This window comes from Trifolium pratense, linkage group LG1 (genome assembly GCF_020283565.1).
Source record: "Trifolium pratense cultivar HEN17-A07 linkage group LG1, ARS_RC_1.1, whole genome shotgun sequence".
Classification (NCBI taxonomy): Eukaryota; Viridiplantae; Streptophyta; class Magnoliopsida; order Fabales; family Fabaceae; genus Trifolium; species Trifolium pratense.
Genome location: NC_060059.1, coordinates 43,517,780 through 43,537,046, shown reverse-complemented (window position 1 = coordinate 43,537,046; position 19,267 = coordinate 43,517,780). Strand labels below are relative to the sequence as shown.

Here is a 19,267-nt window from a genome sequence, read left to right as displayed (position 1 = left end):
TAAAACAGAAGCGTCATGCTGTCACATGTCCTTAATGGTTGTATGCTAAAATATTTAAAAACTGAATCAAGAGTTTTATGGAAATTAGACTTGTTATGTTTGGTCTGTAAGACCTAACTCGACTAGTAGATGCTGATATTATTAGGTTAGGTTGAACACTTTTATTCGAATTTAATTGGATATTATTAGGTTAAACACTTTTAATCGAGGTTGATCATTGTTATCCATACTCGTTATGTATGTATTGTCATCACCTACTGTCTTTTTCTTTTTTTTTTAAAAAAAAAAAACAAAAACTAAAGATACCCTATGTGCAATTGCGAAAATTAATCTCTTGAAGTTATTGAGATTCATTTAAGGAGTTGAAAGATTAATCGCTTGAAATTACTAAAATTCTTTTAAAATGTTAACCAAGACATTGTGTTCAAGTGTTTAATGAGCTCCCCTAGGACGAATCGTTCGGGAGATCCTAAATTTGTTTGCTGATTGGAACATTTTTTTGTCAGGTTTTACTTCAACAAATGTTGTTTTATATATATCAACATTGAACCGAACTTTAAACCAAATAGTTAAAGAATTCAATTATCTGTCATTTGACTACACTATACAAGAGACAAATTAGAAGTCAAAGACCCTAATTATGTTACAAGAGACAAATTTGAAGTCAAAAACCCTAATTACGTCATTTGAAAAAGAAAAAGGAAAAAGAATTGATGTAACTTTTTTTTGGTCAAATAGAATTGAAATAACTTGGTCCCCGTAAGGATAGCTTAGTTGATATAGATATTGCATATATTAAGTAGAGATTGCAGTTTGAACACTGATATTTTCACTTATTTACCTTAAAACTAAAATTTAACTACTATAACTTCAATTATTCTGGTGACAAAAAATATAGTGCTTAGGATGGTAAAATGTATAATAACCAAAATCTAGGCTCATACCATTTTCCATATATGATATATGCTTATGACGACAGATGGGTGACAAAAGTAACAGTCAACACCTGGTCCAGAAAATTAGTGGCTTCTTACCCAAGAAGATTTATCTTTTTCTGCTGTATAAATAAGTACTTGCATATAGTGGAAACATATGCTTCCTTACATATATTTTGTTGTATGGTTTCAATTAGGCATAGTAAAAAAAAAAATATCATCATCATTCATGGCATTGCCAGTGGAAGAAAGTAACAACACAAACCAAATCACTGGAAACAATCATCAACATCCTTGCATGTCTTTTGGTCAGAAGTGTAATCGTGTTGTGATGAATCAGAGGGCAAAATTCTACATTTTTCGCCGTTGCATCGCGATGCTTCTGTGTTGGCATGAGCATGAGCACGAGCACGAGCACGACGAAGATTAGCAATGAACATAAGGAAAGGGAAAGGGAAGGGAGGAATTTTATTCACATAACAATTAATTAATTACCAAATGATATTATCGTTAATTATTAGTATTTTTATTATAACATTGGTATATTATAAAGTTTTAGTATGTACAATATAAATTATGTTAATTATATGTGAAGATCTGTTTCAACTAATTGCAAAATTATTGAGCAGATTCTCTTTTTCAAATGTAACGGGTCTCTGAAACTTATATAGATGATTATGTTCTATAAGTCCCTCACTCAGCATTTCTCTACATCAATTCTTAAGTTTTGATTTTTTTTTTTTTCATTTCTAAGGGTCTGTTTGGATTAGCTTATTTTTTAACTTATGCAATATAAATTAGGTTTTATGCTATTTTATAAGTTCACACTAGTGAAAATTGTATTTTTAGCTATTTTATCATAAACTACCTTTACAAACTTATAATAATACATAAAAATTGCATAAGCTGTTTGCATAAGCTCAAAAATAAGATATTTCAAACATGCCCTAAATGAATCCACAAGAATAGTCTGTAACTTGTTTAATTTCGCACGTGTTAAGAAGACTTGCTATGGTGTTTTTGGAGGTGATTCGCTGCACCCAAAAAAAGACTAAAAATGCGTAGTAAAAAAAAAAAAACTAAAATTGAAAATTACAAGCTTTTATATTAATCCATGAAGATTCGGTACGAATTTCTTGGCGGATTTCTTTTCACAATTGAATAATTTTATATGCGAGTTTAGTGTAAGGCTATAGTTCGTAACAAACGCATTATCGTGTTGTGAGGTGATTGGCTTCACACCCAAAAATTGGCTAAAATTGAAAGGTTGGCCTCTTAATATACAATAAAGAATTAGCGTTACGTTTGGATTAGCTTATTTTTAAATTTATATAAATTGTTTATGCAATAAAATTTAGGTCTTATGATATTTTATAAGTTCGTACTAATAAAAATTATATTTTTATAAACTATTTTATCGTAAACTACCTTGACAAACTTATAATAATACATATAAATTTCATAAGTTGTTTGCATAAGCTCAAAAATAAGCTAATCAAAACGGACCCTAGATCTGTGATTAAAGTATAAAGTGAGAATAAATAAGAATTATTTTAACAAATTTATGATTTGTTATAATGTATTGGCAATATTTACCTTTAATTTATTAATATTTTAAATTTTTAAATTTATTAATTAATTTTATTCACTTTATATTCAAGTAAATTGCTCGCTTTAAAGAGAACGGGCCATACATACACCTCCCGTAGAGCCTTAATTAAAAGTAGACCTCTAATTTGTATGTATTTAATATTATTACCTTTTTATTTAATGCACGAATTAGCACATGTGTTCCATACACTTTTTTCTTTTATGATTTCTTAAAAAAAATTGGTCGGTACAACTTCAATATCAAAAAAACATGTTTTATGTTATGGTGAGTTTGTTAATAAAAGATTTTTGCTGCTAAAAAAAAAAGTAAAAGATATTATTAGTATTATGAAAAATTTACAAAAAAAATAATAATTATATTCTCTTTATATGTAGGTATAGATTAAAAGAAAATATGTATTTTTATTATAAAAGTTTTATTAATTTTTTTATCTCAATATAAGTAATTATATTAAGAATAAATCGATAAATTAAAAAATATGATATTGTTTTAATAGAATTAAAAAGTTTTCAAAGATTTTAATGTTGAATTATGAAAATTATAAACAAAATTATTACTATAGGTACAAAAAATGGAGGGGCACTAGACCAAAAACCTCCTTTAACTATGCGGGTATATATATACTATGCGGGTATGTCGCGGAGTGGGTACTTTAGTACCCGAATCCGCACTCATACCCACTTTTTTTGCGTGGGGAATTACTCATGCTCGTACACTTACCCACAATGTAGGTTTTTACCCTATCCAGTGGGGATATTTTTTGCGAATACCTACTAAGTATGAGTCAAATTGTCATCTCTATGTACATGATCAATCTTTAATTTATTAATTTTTTTTGTGATTCCTAATTAAATTTATAGTAATATTACTCACTTTACATTATAAAATTATTTGATTTTTTAAAAAAAAATCATACAATATAGTGTCCCATGGAGCTTTTTTTTTGTATTTAACCTTATGATTCTTAAGGCAAGAGGTTTCAGTAAACCAGAATTCGATCGTGAGGTAAATAAACTTTGGCTAAGATTTTTTTTTTTTTTGAATCAAAACTTTGGCTAAGAATTATTTCCATAAAATATTGAACTCAAATTCTTCCGAATAATTTATTAAAGAGGAGCTAATGGGGTTTTAATTAAATGTAGATTTCTAATTTGTACTTGGTCAAAAAAAAAATTGCAGCTATTAATAGTACCATTTTAATGCACAAAGCCACAAACATCATCCGTTCCTTACTTTTTCTTTTCTTTTACTCAACATGCACTCCTTACCTCGGCATATGAATTTTTGTTGTTAACAATCTCTTTTATTTTTACAAAAACATAATCAACTCTTTTCATTAATAACAACAATTTCAATACAACAAAGAATAAAATCAAAGATAGCACGATTAGTGGAGAAATATTTGTTGGAAGATGTCAACTCTTTAAATAGATCTCAATTATTTCGAGTGAATTATTCTCTGCAGTTACGCGTGCAGGATACCTTTGGTTTACAAAAAAAAAAAACGCACGATTAGACCAGAAACTGATTGCCCTAGCTAAAGTATGAGCCGACATATTCGCTTGTCGTTTTACGAACTTTACCTAGGCATGACAATAAAACTAAATCCGCGAGTATCCGTCCAAATCCTACCCGCTTTGACGGAAAAAGTCCGAGTTGACTGTGTTTGGGTTCGGGTTTTCCCCAATTCCAAAAGACGGGGTTGGGGCGCGTAATGGGGACATTGATACGCACCCCGAACCCGCCCCACTTATATTAACATTATATTTCATCTCTTTTAAATTAGAAATCTTTAAACAATCTCTTAGATTACATTCATATGTTTATTTTTAATTTGAGTAATAAATAAACTATTTTCTCTATTTCTTATTTAAAAAAATATTGTTGAAACAAAATAATTTTGGTCTTTTAACTTTTTTTTTAATTAAAAAAAAAGTAAAATACAATCAAAATTCATGTGAAAAGATGCATAACGGGAATACCCGAACCCCGTCGGAGATACCCGATCCCCAATGGGTATGTGTTTGAAGTTATATGTTTTATCCCCGCTTGGAATTTGGATAGGTTTGAGGAAACCCAAACTTTATGAGTTTGAGTTTGAGTTTGGGAGGGCAAAATCTGACATCGCCCCGCTCTGTTTCCATGTCTAACTTTATCTCAACACAAAGCTCTTAAAAAAATTCTATTAAAATAATCTAAGGTTTATTTAGAATTTGAGGTTTTGATTTTTGTATTTAGAAGAAGATATGAGGTGAACATAAGATAGATTCATGATATTTGGAGGTATAATTGAATAGAAATTTTTTGTTAGGATGATAGATACATCAAAAATAAACACATTAAAATTTACAAAGAATTTTGATCATAAACATCACCATTTGTAATGTACCGTAAGTGTCAACACCCCTCCAATTAGATAAATAATTTTTTTATCAAGTAATTTAGTGACTAAAAATTTCTTCCTTAAAGAGAAACAAGTGGAGTGTCCAAAATTTAAACCCAACTGCTACATATAAAATCCGATTTCCCAAATAACTGTACTAGAAATTTATTTTATTTTGCACAAATATTCATATTTTGTTATTGAATTGAACAAATATTCTAGCCCTCAAATAACTGTACTAGATAATTCTGACGATTTTCAAAAGTATAATTAACGATCTGCAACTTGTTGATTTTCTGAGCTTATAACATCGATTTGCGTTCTTAGTATGAAAAGTAGGGATTCAAAACGAACATTTGAAACCGACATCTATATGAGAAACGCAAATCACTGGATTTTTTCTATTTATTCTTTAAGTTATGTAGAATCATTATTGCTGTTATAAAATGTGTACGCTCAGAAATACAATTGTAATGACACCAAAGAGCTGGAACCTGAGACCATATACGGTCCCAGAAACTGGCCAAATAATTGTTTCAAACCTTCAGAGAGGCTCACACCTAGTGATGTACCAATAACTTTTACGGAGCAATAACAAAAGTAATATAATGTAAGCAAGAAGATTTCTTACAAGCAAATGAAAAGGTACATAAATTAGGAAGCATTGTTGTTCCAGAACAAAAGATAGCAAATATCATTAAACTAACTGTAGAGGTCGTCCTCGTCAGCTCCCCCAGCACTTGCAAAAGGGTCAGCTGAAGCAGCAGCAGCAGTTCCGCCGGCACTAGAGTCTGCAAACCTGAACTCGCTTCCAAACCCTCTTGATTGCTGCAATGTTTGGGCAAACGCTTGGTACTTGCGAATGTCAGCGTCGCTTACACTCCTTCGTGCATATTTCATGGATTCTTCAAAATGTGCAGCTTTGATTTCAGCTACCTCATCTTCATTATCCTCTTCCATGGCCTCGGGATTTTCACTTCTCCTTCTTTCTCTCTCAATATCCTGCACAGAAAAATTGAGGGGGAAATTTAGTTTTGTATTTTATCCAATTAAAAATTTTCTACAGCAGTAATTAGTCAAGGCATGTACCTTCTCAATGTTCTCCCTTATAGCATACTTGCATGCACGTTGGCAAATCTCAGTAATATCAGCACCACTGAAGCCTTGAGTGTACTTTGCAAGAGCTTTGATGTCAACATCCTTTGCGATGGGGGATTTTCTCAAGGCAGCTTTGAATATATTATGGCGGGAATCCTCATCTGGAAGGGGGATATAGATCAACTGGTCCAGACGTCCAGGTCGTAGTAGAGCAGGGTCTATAATATCAGGTCGATTAGTGGCCCCGATAATAAACACAGTTTTCTTTGCTGACATTCCATCCATTTCTGTAAGCAGTTGATTCAAAACTCTGTCAGCAGCACCGCCAGCATCTCCTGAACTACTACCTCTCTGCAAGATAAGGCACACAACAGATTTAGTTTAAACACAAACACAGGAGCTTAAAGGCAAACTAATCAGCCCTCTATATTATATATTTTTTCTAATAAATACTACTATATTAAAAATAAGAACAGAAACGTTTAAGAGCTTCAAGAAACTGCTTGTTAATCTAATCACAGCTCAATAAGGTACAAACCTGAGTTGCTATAGAATCAAGTTCATCAAAGAATAGGACACATGGAGCAGAACCACGAGCTTTGTCAAAAATTTCTCTCACATTAGCCTCACTTTCTCCAAACCACATAGTGAGTAGCTCAGGACCTTTGATACTAATGAAGTTTGCTTGACATTCATTGGCGATAGCTTTGGCCAAAAGAGTTTTACCACAACCAGGAGGACCGTAGAACAGAACTCCCTTTGAAGGTGACATTCCAAACTTCTCGAATTTCTCAGGGTGTTCCACTGGATATTGAACAGTCTGCAAAAGAGAGAAACTGTATTAAAACCCAGAAGATGATGAGAAGAAACAAGCAATGCAATTCAATGCAAGAATTCAAGTTACCTCTTGGAGTTCTCGCTTAACATTTTCAAGACCACCAATATCATCCCAGCTGACATTGGGCACTTCAACAACCTGGATATCATTAGCAAAGACAGTTAGGAATAAATTTTTTGCAAGGTGTAATTCACAAAGATTATTGACCGAGGGAAGGAACAGGAGGACATCAGGTTTAGCATTGATATACAAACAAGAATATGCAACAATACTTACTGTTTCACGGAGAGCAGAAGGATTGCTTGATCCAAGTGCAGTCGAGAAATGTTCATTTGTGACTGCCATTGAGTTCAATATCTCAGCATCAATGGTTTCATCTTCTAGGTCAATCACATCCATTTTCTCTCTGATGCACTGAAGTGCAGCTTCAGTACACAGAGCAGCTAAATCAGCACCAACATAACCGTGGGTTTCCTTAGCAATCTTTTCTAGATCAACCTGCAAATTAAATAATAGAAAAACTTATCAGAATACAGAATGTGCAGATCAAAACACAACTAAGGGGGGTTAGAATTCAAACTCACATCTTCTGAAAGCTTCATATTTTTCGTGTGGATGCGAAGAACCTCGAGACGTCCAACTTCGTCTGGTACACCGATATCTATCTCCCGATCAAACCTTCCAAACCTACGAAGAGCAGGGTCAATGCTGTTGGGACGATTTGTTGCTCCGATAACTATAACGTGTGCACGGGATTTAAGTCCATCCATGAGGGTCAAGAGCTGGGAAACAATTCTCCTCTCGACTTCCCCATTTGTCTTCTCCCTCTTTGGGGCAATGGAGTCTATTTCATCAATGAAGATGATTGAAGGAGCATTCTTCTCAGCTTCTTCAAATGCCTTCCTCAAATTACTTTCACTCTCACCAGCCAGCTTTGACATGATCTCAGGACCATTGATGCAGAAAAAGAAAGCACCGGTTTCATTTGCAACGGCTCGTGCAATTAAAGTCTTCCCAGATCCAGGGGGTCCATACAACAGAATACCTTTTGGTGGTTTCACACCAATAGACTTGAATAATTGTGGATGCCTCAATGGCAGTTCCACCAGTTCCCGGATTTGAGCCATCTGCTTTCTAACCCCGCCAACGTCATCGTAACCAACCTCATCTAACCTATCCTCATCTTCCCTTTTAACAGGCTCTCCTTCACAGAAGATCTCAGTGTCAGGTGCAACGACACAATACTCAGCAGGGTCGCATTCAATAACCTTGAATTCCACACTTCTCATCCCCCCTCTAACAAGGAACATATCACCCTTCCTAACTGGACGATATGCCTCAAGGAAATAAGCTGCAAAAGAGAAACAGGATTAAGTATGCATGATGAGAAAGAATGCAAATAGAATTCATTCTAAAATAGAATCAAAAAGCATTATGTTAGTGACCCAAATCAAAATCAAAATAACAGTACAAAAGTTACAATATGTGCTGCAAACATTTAACTTTTTTCACTAAGTATTTGAAGAATGAGAAACAAAAAATTATTCATAAGGGTCAATGCTAACAAAACAAGATGAAAGTATTCTTTAGGACAGTGTGATTTAGTCATTGTCAAAATATGTTAAGTATCAACAACAGACCCAAAACAAAGCTATGAATATGATACAGTGAACTAGTAGTTGTTTATTCATAAAGGGCCATGGCGAAATACAAAAGCATGTTGTATACAAAAACAAAAATCAATACAAGGGGGAAAAAGTAACTCACGTTTTAAGTAAGCATCAAAGAGATTCCCAGTGACTCCTTCAATAGTATCATCCACAGGAAGAATGTGAACTCGCTTTCCATATTTGACATCAGGACATTGATGAACAGAAACAACATCTCCAAGTCTAACCCTAAGATTGTTTCTAACAACCTTATTCATTCTTATCTTTGGTTCCTCACATGTTTCATCAGCAAGTGCAATACAAATTGTGTCTTTTCTTTTCTTTCCCTAATAAATCAACATAAAAAAAACATACTTTATCAAACAAAACCCTAATTATAATCATAATCAACGAAGAAACACATCAAATCACACATGTTTATTATTCTAACATTATTGCAACTTAAATAAAAAAATAAAAAAACAAATTCAAGGTAAAAAAGTTAGATCCTTTAACTAATGATTTTAAAAATTAACCCTAGGGTTAGTTCGGTAAAGTATTATTATTACCTTGATCAGAATGGTATCACCGCGAAAGAGTGAAAGTTTCTCCATAGTATCAGGATGAAGTGCGACGACGGAGTTGTCATCGTTGACGGCCTCATCGACGACGAGACGATTCGGAGCCTTCTTCCGCTCGAGAATCGCAGTACTAAAGTCTCTTTTCGTTCCCTTGCTGAAAAGTAAAAAAGACAAAAAAAAAAAAAAAAAAAATCAGATTCAATGAGATGACAATCGAAATAGGAATTGGAATGAGAAAATCGTGAAAGGAATTGAGATCTGAGAAAGGAGAAGAAGCTTACGAATCGGATGATTCAGGTTGGTTAGCCATGGAAGAAGAATACGATGAGAATTGAGAATTGGGATTTGGGAGAGAAATTGAGATGTGAAAAAAAGTGAAATAGGAATAAGAATAGTTTAAGAGGGTTTGAGTTGTTAGGTATTATTTATAGTGGATGGATATTCTGATTTTTATGATGAAGTGAGGAGTTGGGTAAGCTCGGTTTCTTGTTACCAAAGTATATCTAAAAAGATTTACTTTATTTTTTGTTTTTTATATTTAGATTTTATATAAATAAAATTAGGAATAAACACTTGACCAAAAAAAAAATGTTTCTTAACAAATTTGAAAAAGTTAAAAATTTATTCCAATCTTTATTTTATCCATTTAGATTTTATATAAAAGATTTTTTTTCACTTGCTTTTTTTTTTTTTTGGTAAGATTCACTTGCTTTTAAATTAGAAACAAAACTAATCCCAAAAAAAAAATTAGAAACAAAAATCACATAAAAAAGTTAGCAATAAAATATCCCGAACCAGATTAAACCGGTAGTAAAAGCAAAAAAGATAAATTAAAAAAATAGCAATAAAATTGCTTCATAAAAAATTTGAAAAAGATAAAGATTTATTCCAATAATAAAACTTTATTTTAACGAATTTCAATAATAAAATATGTTGGATTGTTTTACAGATTTAAATCACATGCGTATAAAAAATAAATTAAACAAGCATGTTGTATTAATTTGTAATAGGGTTAAATATCAGTTGGTTTTGCTCAAAAAATTGTCAATTGATGAAAATCAAAATAATTTAATCTAGGTCTAATTTTGATCGCCTACGTCTTCCGTTTCTTTGTGTGTAGGGTCGTACAGTGACTAGAGCTATAAAAAAAAAGGTTGAGTCTATGGGCTGACCCATGAGCCCACAATTTTGGATGGGGTGGGCCTCAAAAGGGCAGCCCAAATACAATCGGGTCTTTTTTGCTCTAACCCATTTAGCCCATATGAAAATTGAGATGGCGGGGGCTAGCCCACTAGCCTTCTGGTCGACCCACTATTAAAAATAATATCAATGTAAACATAAAAAATCACAATATAATTAAAAATCTATTAAATCTAGATCTAATTTTGATCGTCTGCGTCTTTCGTTTCTTTGTGTGTTGGATAATACATTGACTAGAGCTATAAAAAAATAGGTCGAGTCGATGAGCCAACCCATTAGCCCACAATTTTGGATGGGGTGAGCCTCAAAAGGGCAGTCTGAAATACAATCGGGTCTTTTTTTGCCCTAACCCATTTAGCCTATATGAAAATCGAGATGGCGGGGGCTAGCCCACTAGCCTTCTGGTCGACCCACTGTCAAAGAATTTATGTGATTTTAAAAAAAAATAATAGCAACGTAAACATAAAAAATTATCATCTTGTTACAAATATATAAATCTAGATCTAAAATTGCCTTTGTATAATAACTGTTATTGACTAGGCCTAAGGCTCAATACACAAGGAACTCGTCCATTCGAGCAATGTACTCGACATATTACAATGCATGCCCAAGGTCGCACCCACCTATCAAACGGTCAAGGAAGCCTAAATGTTCAAGCCTGCAAGGAACTTGAAGACATAGTTAACATCCATTGTCTTCTTATAATGCTTGTAATTTTTGGGTGATTTCCACTCATATTCATTGAAGATATCTAGGTCCTTCCATATTCATTTAAGACAGTTAAAATATTTGGTCACTGAATCTTCACCTTGTCGAATCTTTCCTAGCTGGAGAGTTATTTCATACTCTTGAGATTGGTTTTCCAAATCAGAGTACGTTTGGGAGACATTATCCCATAAATCCTTTGGTGTAGCATAGCAAAGAGAGTTTGCACTTATATCTTTGATCATAGAATTGACTAACCATGTCACAACCATGGAGTTCTCCGCATCAGATGTATCAAAGTCTGCACCTTTCTTTTCTGGTTGTTTTTTGTCTCCAATGTTGTATCCAATCTTTCTTTTCCCCCTTGAGATACATGCGAACATATTGCGACCATCGAAAGTAATTACCACCGTTCGTACGAATTGTTGTGATCTAAACATGGTGATTTTCATGGTATGATCGGGCAAGTTGTGTAGACTGAGGAGTTTCAAATTTAGGTGAAGGTGGCGACTCAGAATCAGAACCTGACATATCATATAAGAAGAAACACAATAGAATGAAATGTATTTGCTTAATTATTTTCTCTATGCATATTGCATCAATTTATAGACTAGGACTCTGAAAAAGAAAAAAGATTATGCTGATAATGAATTATTCTATGATCTCCCTATGCATTAACTCTATATATACGTAACTATATCCTAATTTAGAATATTCATACGTAATGACACAAAAATAGTACTCCATCCGGTCACATTTATAAGAAAAAACCACTTCAAATTTTAGTCATTATTATAAGAAAAACTTAACTACTTTAAAACTAATTAATACTAGGCTTAATTAGTTAAATGGTCCCTTAAAGACATTTTAGGTTTCAAAATGGTCCCTTAAAGAAAAAAAGGTCCGGATTGGTCCCTTAAAGACATATCTGTATGTGACATTGGTCCTTTTCGTCAATTTTTAACCCAAAAATTATAAGGTGGACAAACATTATAAGTGGTCTACCAAAGACCTTTATAATTTTTTTAATCTTAACCATTTATTTTTTTGTTTAAAAGAGAACCATTGGATTTTATAGGTATATTATATCTTATGATGAACTACCAACACCAAATTTTGTTATACTTTTCTTCATCTTCTTTCTTGTCACATCTCTTCATGTTCATAAACATCTTCATACCTTAAACAAAAAAAAAACCAAATTTTAAACTCACCCAAAAATATTTGTTAAAACAAAACTAACCCAAAAATAAAATTACGTAATTGTGATTTGGGGCTTTTGTTTCTAATTGTGATTCTTTGTATCCAATGCTCTCCACTAGTTCTCTGTTTCTTTCATCCCTCGCCAACCCTGAATCCATTTCATTCTACTGTACAAAACTTATGTTAAATCAACTATAAATCCCCTTCATTCTATTACACAACCCTATCAATTTCAATCGATCCAGAACGAGGCTTTCATCTCAGCCAGTAACAACCTTCATTCCTCTTTCATGACTCTTTCGTTTCACCGCTAGTAACTGTCACACCGAACTCGTCGTACTACCTCCTCTGACACCACTTTGTCTTCCCCAGAAATAACATACAACCCAGAAAATTAAAAATTAAAAAACAGATAAATTAAAATCCAAACAACCTAAATCTAAATCTAAGTCTAAAATACACATTAACAGAATCCATAAATTATAAGTCAAAGTTTTGATTTTTAACCTAAATCTCTTACTTTGTTGTATCAGATCTGAGCCAAGTTTGGTTTAATTTCTATGTTTTTTAATTTCTGAGTTTGTTTTATCAGATCTGAATTCGTTTTAATTTATGGGTTTTTTTTCATTTTTGAGTTTGCTTTATGAAAATGTTGTTGAATTGAAGATGAAGAACGATGGAAAATAGAAGATGAAGAAAAGTAAAATGAGATTAAGTGTAGGTGGTTTATCATTACATCTACAAGATCTGATGGTTGTCTTCTTAATTAAAAAATCAAATGGTTAACATTTAAAAAATTAATGAGGTCTTTGGTGGGCGACCTATACAGTATAACATCCACAATGACACGTCACTTCATTGACGGCAACTAACGTTTTTGAAAAAAAATTGACGGAAAGGACCAATGTGACATACGGAAATGTCTTTAAGGGACCAATTCAGACCTTTTTTTCTTTAAGGGACCATTATGCAACTAAAAATGTCTTTAAGGGACCAATTAACTAATTAAGCCTTAATACTATTATTCCCAATATACTATTATTTAATTCTATTTTTTTAGGCATTTATTTCACTTTTACACTTTTCAAAAGGGGTAATATAGTAAACTTAACTAATGTTTTGCAAATTTGCATCAAATCAAGAAAATTAACTACACTTAATTAAATTTCTTAAACACCGTGTAAACAATTTTTTTTGCTAATATTTGTGACCAGAGGGAGTATTAATTACATGGATTAACTTTCAACAATATTTTTTCTATGTTGCTCGATGTCTGGCTTGAAAGTTAATTTCAACAAAAGTATGTTGGTTGGGGTTAATATTCATGATTTTTGGTTATACGAGGCTGCGTCAGCTCTATGTTGTAAAGTGGGAAATATTCCTTTTCTTTATTTGGGTCTTCCTATTGGGGGCGATTCGAGGCGTTTGGTTGTTTGGAATCGTTGTTGGCTCGTTTAAAAAATAGATTATCTGGGTGGAAAAGTCGTTTTCTTTCTTTTGGTGGTCGCCTAGTTTTATTGAAGTCCGTTTTGACCTCTCTACCTGTCTATGCTCTATCATTTTTCAAAGCTCCCTCAGGTATCATTTCTTCTATTGAATCTCTTTTAATTTTTTTTTTTTGGGGGGGGGGGGGGGGGTGTGAGGTTTCTAGGAAAACTGCTTGGGTTAATTGGAAAACTATTTGTCTACGTAAAGAGTATGGAGGTCCAGGGGTTAGGCAGTTGAGGGAGATTAACTTGGCACTTTTGGGTAAATGGTGTTGGAGGATGTTAGTGGATAGAGAGGGGATGTGGATTAGAGTGTTGGCAGCTCGGTACGGGGTGGAGCGAGGGCGACTGAGAGCTAGAGGGAGGCATGGGTATGTGTCGTGGCGAGAGATATCGAGTATTAGGGAGGGTGTTGGTGTGTCAGAGGGTAGATGGTATGGGGATCATGTTGTCAGGAGGGTGAGGGACGGTGTCAATACTTTTTTCTGGACCGATTCCTGGGTAGATGAGGTCCCTTTGAGTGAGCGGTTTGAGCGTTTGTTTGAGTTGGCTGAGACCAAACCGTTTACAGTGGCTGAGATGTTCTATCGAGGGTGGGGGATGGATGGGGCGGCCTAGGTGTGGCGTAGGCAGTTGAGGGCGTGGGAGGATGAGATGTTAGGGGAGTGTCAGTCTTTACTTTCTAACATTTCTTTACAGGCACAGTCTTCAGATAGGTGGAAGTGGCAGCCAGACCCCGATACAGGCTTCATTGTCCGTGGAGCATATCAACTCTTGATTACTTTTTGACTCGATTACTTTGGATGAGGCAAATCATTTCATTTGGCACCCTCATGTTCCCTTGAATGTCTCCATTTTTGCGTGGTGTTTACTGCGTGACAGGTTGCCCACTAAGTCAAACCTGGTCACTAGAGGCTGTTGGTGTTTTATGTTGGCCTCATTTTGCTAAAACAAATATTCAAGTTAGATGTTGAACTGAATGTTTCAACATCAGGTACAAGCAAGATGTTGGATAGAATGCTTCAACATTGGATACCACATCCAGTGGGCCGGGCCTGATATTTTTAATCTCGCGTGGAGTTCTATTTATGGAAATCTCGCCTTTTTACTTGTGCACCAAGCAGCACGCCTTTCCTAATGTTCTAGAAGGCGGCCATGACCTAGTTTTGTTTCAGAATGCATCAACTATTTATGGAAACAAAACATTTGATTCAAGAATATTCCTTGAAGTAACTTCTGGACCTGCTGCGTTTTTTAAAGCCCAATTCAAGACCTAGCTCGTGCTAGCTCAGGCTATATAAAGGAAGACTGAACCCTTGTGCAAATCACTGAAGCCGAAATTGAGTTTTACAAAGCGTGTGTTTAGGGTTTTAGTATTGTTAATTGTGTTCCTCTTCTTGTATTACCTTGATGCAAGATTAAGGACTGTGTGTTACTGTGTTGTAATATCTCCGGAGCTTCTAAGCAAGGAGATAGTGTGTATGAACCATTCCTAAGCTTTGAAGTACGGAATTGGTGGTTGTTTTAAGAAGTGTGTCTTCATCTGTAAACTGTAACGTGTACGATCACAGTGGCTGTGATTAAGAGGAGTTGAGTGGAGGTTCTCACACCTAGGTGTGACTTAGGTAGAATGTAGCACGGGTGGTGATTATGTGAGAAGTCAATAAACGGGGCGTTTATTGAGGGCTTTGAACTAATACTATCATAGTGGATTCACTCCTGGATTGGTATCCCCCAGAGTAGGCTGTTATGCTGAACTGGGTTAACAAATAACTGTGTTATTCTGTTTCGTGCATTTTACATTTCCTTACGGTTTGTCTAGTTCAGTGTTGAACACAGTGTTGGATCATCAGATCAAACATACAGTGTTGGAGCATCGTGTTCAACATCGTGTTACTAGTTTGCTAGAATTTCAATTGACATCAGAGCAGGCACCCTGTTCTGGATTTAGGGTGAGCTCCAGGGAAAGTACTTTCTGGTGAAATGAACAAGGAAGGAGGAACAGTTTCCAGACCGCCCCTACTGATAGGGCCTGAGAACTATGACTATTGGAAAGCTCGGATGATGGCTTTCTTAAAATCCATTGACAGCAGAACATGGAAAGCTATTGAAAATGGCTGGGAGGCTCCAGTTGTTCTTGACAAAGAAGGGAACAAGACAACTGAGGTTAAGGCTGTAAAGGACTACTCAAAGGATGAGGATGAACTAGCTCTTGGTAACTCAAAAGCTCTAAATGCCATCTTCAATGGAGTGGACATCAATATGTTCAGACTTGTCAAACGATGCACTGTAGCAAAGAATGCATGGGAAATACTAAGGAAAGCACATGAAGGAACAAGCAAGGTAAAATTGTCTAAACTTTAGATGCTTCGTGCAAACTTTGAAAACCTGTGTATGAAGGAAGAAGAGACCATTCATGATTTTCACATGAATATTCTAGAATTTGCAAACTCATTTGATGCGTTAGGAGAACCCATATCTGATGAGAAGCTTGTAAGCAAAATTCTCAGATATTTTCCTAAGAGGTTTGACATGAAGGTAACAGCAATAGAAGAGTCTCAGGACCTAGCAACTATCCAAGTAGATGAGCTAATAGGATCTCTTCAAACCTATGAGCTAGGCATGAATCAAAGAAAAGAAAAGAAAAATAAAAGTTTAGCTTTTGCCTCCAACACTGGAGAAGATGAAGAATCAGATCTGGAGAGTGATGAAAGTTTGTCAGAAGCAATGGTCTTGCTAGGAAGACAATTCAACACAATCATGAAAAGAATGGACAAAAAGTCTAAGTTCAATGTGCCAAGCATCAAGCTCGACATCAACAAACAGACCAATGATCAAAGAAGGGCTAGAAGTGATGAGAAAACCAGTCAGTCAGAAGCGGTCCAGTGTCATGAATGTGAAGGATATGGACACATCAAAGCTGAATGTCCTACCTTTCTGAAGAGACAAAGGAAAAGTCTGGCTATCACTTGGTCAGATGAGGATGACTCAAAGGAGGAAACTGAAAGTGGATCTGCAAAACATGTCAATGTGTTGACAGGTGTGTGTGAATCTGATGCTGAATCATGTGATGGAACATCCTATGAGGAACTACTTACTACCTATAAGGATCTGTTCATCAGAAGCAATGAAGTTTGCAAAGCGTTGGAAAAATAAAAGAAGGCGAATTGTCAACTGCAGGCTGAGAAGAATGAATGTCTGGTAGCAATTGATACTCTCAACAAAGAAATTGAAAAACTGAATGGTGACTTGGAGCATGCTAGAAAACAAGTCAGAGTTTATGGGTCAGGAGAAGAAAAATTTCAAGCCATGTTGTTGAAACAAAGTGCAGGAAAGAAACCTATTGGTTTTTACTATGAGATTGTTGATCAACAAATGAGATACAACAAAGCTACAATTACTACTCCCATTAATAAAACATTTCCTGTCAGTGTTGGTCTTTTACCACCACATCCTCCCACACATCAGGGAACTGATACTTGGTTAAAACCCAAACCTAAGCACCGTGTCCAGACTGGATCAATGTCTCAACATCCTCCTCCACATCGGTATAACTGGACTGGATCAATGCCTCAACATCCTCCTCCACATCGGTATAACTGGTCAAGACCTAAATCCAGGAAAAGAAACTGGAGATGTCATTATTGTGGTAGGAAAGGGCACATAAGGCCTTACTGCTATAAATTGTATGGCTATCCAAAGAATTCCCGGTCACTTGCACCTATGCCTGAAAATGTGAAGACCAAGAAAGAGTGGAAGGAAAAGGAAAATGATGTAAGTCTGATAGCTCATACATCACTACGAGCATCATCTAGACAAGATTGGTACTTTGACAGTGGATGTTCAAGACACATGACTGGAGTGGAAGGATATCTTTACCAACCTAAAATCCTATGCCACAAGTTATGTAACCTTTGGATATGGAGCTAAGGGAGAGATAAAAGGAATTGGGAATCTAATTGACAATGGATTACCAAACTTAGATAATGTTCTACTGGTAAAAGGACTTACAGCTAATTTGATTAGCATTAGTCAGTTGTGTGATCAAGGCATGAAAGTGAACTTTACTCAATCAGAATGCCTTGTTACAAATAAAGAAGGAAGACTCATGATGAAGGGAGTAAGGTCAAAAGATAACTGCTACTTGTGGGTATCTGAAGAAGAAAATTACTTGTCCACATGTCTCTTAAGCAAAGAAGAAGAAGTTAAACTATGGCATCAAAAACTGGGTCATCTACATCTAAGAGGAATGAAGAAGGCTATAGCAAAAGAACCAATCAGAGGACTTCCTAAGCTCAAGATAGAAGAAGGAACAATATGTGGAGAATGTCAGATAGGGAAGCAAACCAAGGTGGCGCACCCGAGGCTCCAACATCAGACCACCACCAGAACACTTGAACTACTACACATGGACCTAATGGGACCTATGCAGACTGAAAGTCTTGATGGTAAAAGGTATGCTTTTGCTTTGGAAGATGATTTTTCTAGATTCACTTGGATAGATTTCCTTAGAGAAAAATCAGACAGCTTTGAAACTTTTAGAAACTTATGCTTACAACTTCAAAGAGAAAAAGAGGTTGTTATTGTAAGAATAAGAAGTGATCATGGCAAAGAATTTGAGAATGGAAAATTCTTTGATTCATGTGCATCAGAAGGCATCTTTCTTGGATACTTCACAAACAGCAGAGCTTACAGAGTTTATAACTCTAGAACTAAAGTTACCGTGGAATCAATCAATGTGGTAGTTGATGATGCACCATCAACCAAAACAGCAGACGTGGAAGAAAATGTTGAATCATCCATTCAACAGTCAGATGATATTGTATGTGAAGAAGTTTCAGGTTCTAACAATGAATCTACTGATCCTAAATCAGAACCTGCCCGTGTCAACAAAGTCCCATTTATCAGGGATTCAGTTGAAGAAAATATTGTGAAGTTTGAGCATGTTGCTATTGAAGAACAGGTGGCTGACATATTCAGTAAAACATTAGATGTTGTTCAGTTTGAAAGGCTAAGGGGCAAATTAGGAATTTGCCTGCATAAGGAGTTGTAGCAGTTAAAGAGTTTTGAGCGTGCAACCACATTTTCACTTCGCTCCCACCAGTGATGCACGCTAATTCCGGGCAATCATATCAAAATTGCCATAACTGTGTCATAACATGCAATCAACTCTCTTTCACCTACTGTCACACTGATTGTGCTATGTTTGAAGTTCAATTCAATCAAAAACTATTTTATTTCAATCAGATTACCATGTCAAACTCTGATAATACTGTTGATGCTACTGTACAACCATTTGTAGTTGTGAATGATCATGTAGCTCCATCTGATAAGTCCATCTCTGATTCTGTTGTTGAGCTTGTTACTTTTTCTATCAAGGAGAACATTACTACTCTTGATGTTGCACAGGATGTTGGAACATCCTCTGTCCAGCCTAATCCAAATGTTGCCACTATCACTGAGTCTTTTGGTGATAGTTGTGATTTTGAGGCTGTTACTGAAGATGAATTGCAGGACAAAGAAAACAATGATATTCCTGCTGATGTTATTGAAGACTCTAAAACAGAGGAAAGTAT

General features: G+C 35.0%; 2 protein-coding genes across 2 annotated transcripts; one reads left to right on the top strand and one right to left on the bottom strand.

Annotated features, from left to right (window-relative positions):
• Positions 1-5,418: 5,418 nt before the first annotated feature.
• Positions 5,419-9,597, bottom strand: LOC123923082 (cell division control protein 48 homolog E). The gene is made up of 9 exons (XM_045975723.1): positions 9,378-9,597; positions 9,085-9,250; positions 8,634-8,862; positions 7,451-8,217; positions 7,143-7,364; positions 6,933-7,004; positions 6,567-6,848; positions 6,020-6,379; positions 5,419-5,932 (listed from the first exon to the last, which is right to left on the bottom strand). The coding sequence occupies exons 1-9, from the start codon at positions 9,404-9,406 to the stop codon at positions 5,633-5,635; spliced, it is 2,427 nt and encodes an 808-aa protein (XP_045831679.1). The 5' UTR covers positions 9,407-9,597; the 3' UTR covers positions 5,419-5,632.
• Positions 9,598-15,674: 6,077 nt separating this feature from the next.
• On the top strand, positions 15,675-18,744 carry LOC123894591. Its single transcript, XM_045944627.1, has 5 exons — positions 15,675-16,034; positions 16,092-16,823; positions 16,872-17,465; positions 17,623-18,146; positions 18,258-18,744. Exons 1-5 carry the CDS (start codon positions 15,675-15,677, stop codon positions 18,742-18,744), a joined length of 2,697 nt encoding a protein of 898 aa, XP_045800583.1.
• The last annotated feature ends 523 nt before the right edge of the window (positions 18,745-19,267 follow it).

Coding starts and splice junctions, on each gene's coding strand:
- LOC123923082 (XM_045975723.1), bottom strand. CDS start 9,406: ATGGCTAACCAACCTGAATCATCCGATTC. Junction 7,365..7,450: donor ATATGAAGCTTTCAGAAGAT/GTGAGTTTGAAT, acceptor TTTAATTTGCAG/GTTGATCTAGAAAAGATTGC. Junction 6,849..6,932: donor TTAAGCGAGAACTCCAAGAG/GTAACTTGAATT, acceptor TCTCTTTTGCAG/ACTGTTCAATATCCAGTGGA.
- LOC123894591 (XM_045944627.1), top strand. CDS start 15,675: ATGAACAAGGAAGGAGGAACAGTTTCCAGACCGCCCCTACTGATAGGG. Junction 16,035..16,091: donor CACATGAAGGAACAAGCAAG/GTAAAATTGTCT, acceptor CTGTGTATGAAG/GAAGAAGAGACCATTCATGA. Junction 17,466..17,622: donor GGAAGGAAAAGGAAAATGAT/GTAAGTCTGATA, acceptor TATGGAGCTAAG/GGAGAGATAAAAGGAATTGG.